At 35.5% G+C, this 7,129-nt stretch overlaps 2 protein-coding genes across 2 annotated transcripts; one reads left to right on the plus strand and one right to left on the minus strand.

The window, feature by feature from the left end:
- Positions 1–259: 259 nt before the first annotated feature.
- LOC140830623 (uncharacterized) lies at positions 260–3,998 on the plus strand. The gene is made up of 5 exons (XM_073194033.1): positions 260–734; positions 836–2,010; positions 2,833–3,246; positions 3,348–3,556; positions 3,651–3,998. Exons 1-5 carry the CDS (start codon positions 619–621, stop codon positions 3,891–3,893), a joined length of 2,157 nt encoding a protein of 718 aa, XP_073050134.1. The 5' UTR covers positions 260–618; the 3' UTR covers positions 3,894–3,998.
- Positions 3,999–5,076: 1,078 nt separating this feature from the next.
- On the minus strand, positions 5,077–6,439 carry LOC140829607 (NAC transcription factor 32-like). The gene is made up of 3 exons (XM_073192920.1): positions 6,253–6,439; positions 5,835–6,139; positions 5,077–5,739 (listed from the first exon to the last, which is right to left on the minus strand). Exons 1-3 carry the CDS (start codon positions 6,425–6,427, stop codon positions 5,077–5,079), a joined length of 1,143 nt encoding a protein of 380 aa, XP_073049021.1. The 5' UTR covers positions 6,428–6,439.
- Between the last annotated feature and the right edge of the window lie 690 nt (positions 6,440–7,129).

The raw sequence follows: 7,129 nt of genomic DNA on the forward strand, positions 1-7,129 counted from the left end.
TGAGACTCACTCCAAAATTAAAATCCAAAACAATATCAGAATTAAAATCTAAAACAAGTCAATTTGTATAATTAAAATTGTAATTTTTATAAATACATATAAAATATATATTTCTAATTATTTGTTTGACATCTCAATATTTTTATAGTACCGTATCCATTAGCCACACTTCCAAAATCTGACCGACGAGGCTTCGGACCAGCCAAAATCAGCCTCTCAACGGCTCAAATTAACACAAGAAAAAAAAATTCACACACCAACCACGTAGCTTCCACGTCATTATTATTCCTCTGAAAATCATTCTATTTCTTTCCATTAAATCATCGCCAACCTTCAACAATTCCATACAAATTTGTATTTTCTTGGTAGATATATATCTATTCCTTCACGTATAATGGTGTCCCATTAATGGAAATGCTTACTCCACTTACGTGAAGGAGAGAAAAAATAAGAAAAAAATCTACTACTGTATATAGTACTGTTTTGGAACACAGAGAGACAGGAAAGTAGGAATCTTGTGCATGATTGTTATTTGATTTTCCTTATTTTTGCTTTGGAACAAAAAAAATATTTCTGGGTTCATCGTATATTTCCTTGGGAAAGATTCGATTTTCTGTGATGATGAGCCAGTTTACTCATGTAAATAAAATGGTTAGGGCTTGCAGTAGTTTCTTGATTCCTGTGTATGCTTTCATACTCAAGATTCTTGGATTCGTCGCCAAATATGTCTGCAGGTATGAGTTTTTTGGTTTATGAAATTTATCTTTTTTCGTTGTTATATTTTGGGGAGATGATTTTTAGATTCTATTTTCTGCTTTTTTTGTTTGCTTTACAGATCAAATACAGAAGGGAATGATTCATATTTTAGTGCTGACCATTCTAAAGAAGGTGACGAAGTTGTTTCCGAGAATCCCACTGATTTTTTGTTAAGTGGTCTTGCAGAAAAAGGGAGTTCAAAAAGTGTGAATCTTGATGAAATTACTTCGAAAACAGAGGACTCTGTTTTCATGGAAGCTGAATTGATTTCTAGCAAAAATAAGTATCAATTTATGCCTAGAGAAAATGTAAGTGGATTCATTGAAGAACCCGAGACTGTCGAATTTCATGTTAAAGAAATGTTTGTTGGATCAAATGATGCTTTGAGCTGCAGTGACCAGAGTCTTGATGATGAAATTTCTCCAAAAATAGAGTATTTGGAGCAAAAAATGGAACAAAATATTCTAGAATTTGATAAGGAACTCGAAGTTATTGATCAGGAAAAGATGAAGAGCTCTGCCATAAGTCTTAGTCTTTGTGGCGGAGAAATTTCGGCAACCCTCAATGATAAAATTCTTCGGTTTGAAGCGATCCAATCAATGGACGTTGAATCTATGGAGGATCAAGATTTTTCTGATGAAATAGAATTGTTTCCACGGTGTAAATTATCAACTTCGGAAGCAAATAGATCGTCTGATTTTTCAGAGTTTAAGTTCATGGTTAGCCCTCAGAAGGTTGAATCAAATAAAGAAGAAGATGACTATAAAAGACCAGAAGATGGTGGAACAAATACCGACGAAGGAAGGATTAATCAAACACGTTTCGATTCAGATGATGAGTACATAGAGCTCAAACCTACAAGAGTGAATCCAACTAATGTTAATGAAGAAAGTTTTGCCTGCGAGGAGGAATCTAAGGAAACCAAGGAACTAAAAGAACCCGAAAGATTGAAAGGCAAAGGGAGCTCTTGGGATTCAGATTTTAATGATGAAAATGAACCTGATGTGCTGTGGGAACACCAGCATTTAGTTCAACAGATGAAAATGGAGTTGAAAAACTGTAGAAGTGGAGGGCTTCCTACTATATTAGAAGATTGCGAAACTCCGAAAATGGTGGAAGATTTGAAGCCTCTAAACATAGATCAGAAGTTTGAGCACAAGGATTTAATGGAGGAAATTCACAAGTTTTACAGGACTTATGCGGAGAAAATGAGGAAATTGGATGTCTTGAATTTCCAGACGTTACAAGCAATGAGTAAAATTAAAACTAACCTTTTTCTGCTTTCATACTTGTGTTTCTTATTTTACTTAAGTTCCATGTTTTATTCGGATAATTTAAACTGGTAGACTCGTGATTGCCAATGCATTATGCATCTGCCATATTGTTAGCTGCTTAAGTCGCTCAACGATTGAAACATGTCAATACTCAATAGGTCTCGTCTGAGATTTAAAAAATTTGAACTATGTATAGCTTTTTGTCTCTGTGCAATTACATTGGCATTAGACTGAAGGTTAGTCCTTCGATTGCGACTCGAAGGGATTGCTGGGAGAAGCGTGGTTGAAACCAACAATTACCCACTTAGTTATTGTGTTGCTACCTAGTAACAGATATGGTTTTCCACAATTTTTTGAGAGGGTCAACAATTAAATTTTCTGAAGATTTTTCACGTGAGTAGTTGAATATTATCTGGTTTTTCCTCACCTCCAATGTTTAATGCTTGTCACATGTCATATTATTGAAATATTTTGGTCAATGAATTTAGAAGTTGTTTGGTGGTCTCTTTCCCGTTCTTTAAATGTAATTCTGCCTAGTTATTTATGAACTTCAAGAGTATATTCCACCAACTTTACTTTAGTAGTATTGCAATGGCCCTCCATCCACTGAACATACTTTCATTTTTCCTCGAAATACTGATTCGTAGTCGTTATATTTTAAATTGGTTATGGACGGCCTCAATTAAATAACTACTACTTTTACATATAATTTATTCATAAATGCATATTATATGTGAAAAATTTCATCCCCACTGTTAACATTTCTGGTGTTTGTGGAATCTAATTTATGAACATGTTACAGGTTTCTTGCAGCTAAAAGATTCTGAAATATTCACTTCTGGCAAGAAGAAATCTGCTTCAATGCTAAAACAGTTCACTTTACCGAAAATTTGGCCTGGAAAAGTACAGAGGATTCATGCTGATCCGACGCTTAGGACAATAGTTGAATTGAACCGTGACTTAGAATTGGTTTACGTTGGACAAAGTTGCCTTTCGTGGGAGATTTTATCATGGCTGTATATAAAAACAAAGGAGTTACTACAATATGATTCTGAAGGGAATCATTCGTATAATCGTGCAGTGGAAGAATTCCAGCAGTTCCAAGTGCTGATACAAAGATTTGTGGAAGACGAACCGTTTCAAGGTCCCAGAGTACAGAACTATGTCAAGAACCGGTGCATGATCCGGAGTCTACTTCAAGTCCCATTAATCAAAGGTAAAATATACCAATAATAATTTTTTTTTTTTTTTTTTTTGCATAATTTGAGCAGTGTTATTGGTTTGTGGAGTTTAACATGAGCTTGAAATTCCATACAGATGATTGTGCCAAGGACAAGAAGGAAAGAGGAGAGGAAAATGACTCAGTCTCACTTGAATTTTTAGTGCGAACCATAAAGGAGTCGATGCTGGTTTTCCGTGAATTTCTACACTCTGATAAGAGTTCAAAAGATCATGGACCCAAGATGGATACTCAAGAACCCGAAAATATGACACTTCTAGCCGATGTAATCACAGCCCTTCAAAAGGTTTGACGAATGATCTTTCTTGGAAACCAACTTACCGTATCATTCTTTTATTTAATACAAAAAACGTTACTGTTTTGATGTTTTTGCAATGCAGAAAGAGAGAAGACTTAAAGAAAATATAAGAAGTAAGAGCTGCATAGTGAAAATGATGCAAAAACAGGAAGAATGTGACCAAATTTGCACGTGCGAAGTGGAATTGAGATTGATTTCAAGAGTTATTGGACTCGCAAGGTTGAATAGAGACCAATTGATATGGTGCCAGAATAAGCTACGAAATATCAATTTTGTGAACAGGAGGGTGCATTTGGAGCCATCTTTCTTGCTTTTTCCCTACTAATTAGACTACATTTTTATTGCCTTTGTAAATGTATAATGGTTTCTACTAAAGAAAAGAAAAGGAATCTGTAGAACACTTCTATTGTGCAAAATTTGTCGGTATTGTGGCCATTGTGTTTATAGGAGTTCTTTATTATGTGCAGGACCGAGTGTTTGTCGCTTTATCAAAAGCTATAGCTAGCGGTAATGGTGCAACTCAAATCTTTTAAACCACACACCAGCTCAAGCACCACGGTTCGATCATTCTACCAAGCAGGAATAATTATTACACTCAACAATCTCTCTCAAAAGCTATAGTACAGTAAATTTTCGTAAAAATCAGTAAACTAAACAGTGAACAAAACACAATAGAGCAAAAGTTAAAGTAAACCATACCGAGTTATGTACAAAGTACAGTGTCCTTAAAACAGATTCGTCTCTTCCTGTATGTGTTTCGAGGATCTTCTTAAAAGTCTTTTTCTCATGATACAACGGAACAACCAACAGTGACTTAGCACGAATCACTACTACGACGAACTGAAAACGTACTTTTACTTTATGACCGAAATTTAACGGAGGGTAAATAAAAAACTAACAATATGAAATGCAAGAGAATGTTTGAAAGAGATAAGATCTTCATATATTTGAAATGAGAAAATAAACACACTATTTCTAATCGTTAACTCATTTGAATCTGTTCAGGTTTCTATATCCCGTGGGAAAAGACTCGGGTGGTGTTTCTATATCTACGTTTTGTATTGTGAGGTTGAAACTTTATATTTTTGTACGTTCAGATTCTTTGAGATACAACTCTTTGTTTTTTGGGGCTTTGTCTTCCATTTTATCGAAGACATGTTAAAAGAGCGTTCTTTCGAGATGGGGCCAAAAAAATTACATACAAGATTTCTGAAAGATCACTAAATGATTTTTTAAGTAAAATAATTTTAAGTTAAATATTTAATTTTTTTAATCGAGATCTTTTCTCTCACATTATATGGAGCTACAGCTGCCTCGTGAATTTCAAATTTGTGTGTGCTATATCAGACATCTGAAAGAAACTTGTCAAAAATAATTTGTGAGACTTCTACGCCATTCAGATTTCAGTTGTTTTACACATCACAAGGTAACAGTACCCATAAAAAAAGGGGAAAACCAAAAAATAAATAGATTTGGAAACAAATGAAAGAACCATGTACTACCACGAATCAGCCCTTACAATTGTTGGTAGAATAATTAGCGGAGAACTCACTAGGACAAGGGGAAGAATCCCACAGAAAATTAGACCTCCATGCATCACCTAAACTCGATGGAAAACTATAACCAAATCCCATATTCACATCAAATTGTTCCACATTTTGCACCAACCCTTCACCTTGGCCAAGATTTCCTTGTACAATGTCCTCGGCTAACACAGCTGAGATGCGGTGGCATTGCTCACTCGATGTACTAAGATCCGTCTTATCTGAGCCTGTATCTAAACATTCAAACATGGATCTCGAGATATTCCCCAGCAGCAAGGAATTTGAAATGTCATTAACGGTATTTTGTGAGACCGGGTAGGATGTATCTCCATGGGAAATTGATAGTACTTGAGTTGGTCTGTGTTCCATTTGATCATAAACTAGTTTGCATGGTTGAGGAAGAGAGAAACTAGCAACGGATAACTGTTGAATGTCACTGCCGGAGAAACCGAATCCTACGGATGAATATTTTGTTTCATCTGAACATGTCAAATTGCTGGAACTGAACTGAATCTTGTTTACAAGACAAGGGCTTTTATCCGACACTGGAGACACCCAAGAATTAGAGATAGCCCTTTGTGTATTCGAGTTAGCTTTCTTGAAAATCCGACATATCGCCCACGCTTCCTGAAAAGATAAAAAAACACACGTACATCACAATTTTTTATCATTATAGTCGTAAGAAAAAGATGAACATTAGGTACAAAATTTAAGGTTCTTACATTTGTGGGAATGTTTAATTTGTCCAAATATCTTGTGGATAAAGCTGAGTCTGAGACCGAGGGTAACCGAAACTCATGCATCATCCAGTCAGTTTTTAACCCTTTAGCCGCCCTGCCTTTGTAGAAGACGAGGGATTTTTTTAAGCCGATGCATTTCGATCCTTCGGAGGAGTAGATTGGCCTGTCTGTGCCCGTGGCTTTCCAAAATCCAGCGCCGGTTACACGGTTAGGACGCGAGCTGTTCCTGTATTTTCTGTCCCTTGGACAGTAGAAGTACCACTCTTTTTCTCCAGTCGCCGCCAGCTCTATACACACACAATATTCTTACTTAAATCAAATCTAACGTCAAATTAAAGTCGTAGGACATGCAGATAAGACATATATATCAAGGGTGTGGTCATGTATTTCTCGAACTTACTTGGAAGATCCCATGGATCATATTTATAGATATCTAGTTGCCTAATAAGCTCGATCGAGAGCTGTTTCTGTTGAATCTTCTTTCTCAGATAAAACCCTACAAGTTCTTCATCAGTTGGATGAAACCTGAACCCTGGCAGCAAAAGATCATCCACTTCCCCGTTTCTATCCTCCATGTTCTTCACAGAATCGTGTAATATGTAGGATTTAAAGCAAATTTCCAGAAAAAAAGAATCTTAAAAATTACGTGCATATACAATTTAAACCTAATACCAAATGCACGAGTATTATGCAGTATATGAAGCCCTGGCTTGCATCCCAAGAACCGAAGGATCAGCCGCCCTTTCTGGTGAGTTTAAGGAGCTTATATTTTCTAAAATAGCCTAACTAATTTATAAGCTTAAAAATTATTAGATTCAATCCCTTAAGAACAAGTACCAAGAAAATCACAAGTCAAGAAAATATATTTATTTCAGTTATATATTTGGGATTCTTGCTAAATCGACTCTTATTTAGTAAGTTTATAAGGAAAACTCCTAATTTATGCATATGGGTCAGATGAAAATAGAAACCCGAGAACCCAAAAATCCGATCCGATCCGGTTAGACCTGGTTGAACGGGTTTTTCTAAATAATACCTTATTAAACTTATATAGCATTCTAAGTCCAAATCTTGGAATCTGAATGACATTAAAATCAGCCATCATGCATGGAGATTAGAATGCAATAATATTGGTTTCAACATGTCAAAGTTTGAGTTTAAACCAAGAGTCTTATTAAATAATTTTTAAAGTCAAGACAAAGCAAGCTTCTTAACATGTGGGTTAATTTAATATTGGACATCGGCATTTCAAATTTTGTAAGAAAAAGTGGACCAAA

Source organism: Primulina eburnea, chromosome 4 (assembly GCF_022965805.1).
Source record: "Primulina eburnea isolate SZY01 chromosome 4, ASM2296580v1, whole genome shotgun sequence".
NCBI lineage: Eukaryota > Viridiplantae > Streptophyta > Magnoliopsida > Lamiales > Gesneriaceae > Primulina > Primulina eburnea.

What these genes read in the sequence shown, in the direction of transcription:
- LOC140829607 (XM_073192920.1), bottom strand. Translation starts at nt 6,427, where the DNA reads ATGGAGGATAGAAACGGGGAAGTGGATGATCTTTTGCTGCCAGGGTTC. An exon ending in TGATCCATGGGATCTTCCAA is followed by an intron (nt 6,140 to 6,252) that starts GTAAGTTCGAGA and finishes GTGTGTGTATAG; the next exon opens with AGCTGGCGGCGACTGGAGAA. An exon ending in AATTAAACATTCCCACAAAT is followed by an intron (nt 5,740 to 5,834) that starts GTAAGAACCTTA and finishes TTATCTTTTCAG; the next exon opens with GAAGCGTGGGCGATATGTCG.
- LOC140830623 (XM_073194033.1), top strand. Translation starts at nt 619, where the DNA reads ATGATGAGCCAGTTTACTCATGTAAATAAAATGGTTAGGGCTTGCAGT. An exon ending in CCAGACGTTACAAGCAATGA is followed by an intron (nt 2,011 to 2,832) that starts GTAAAATTAAAA and finishes AACATGTTACAG; the next exon opens with GTTTCTTGCAGCTAAAAGAT. An exon ending in TCAAGTCCCATTAATCAAAG is followed by an intron (nt 3,247 to 3,347) that starts GTAAAATATACC and finishes AATTCCATACAG; the next exon opens with ATGATTGTGCCAAGGACAAG.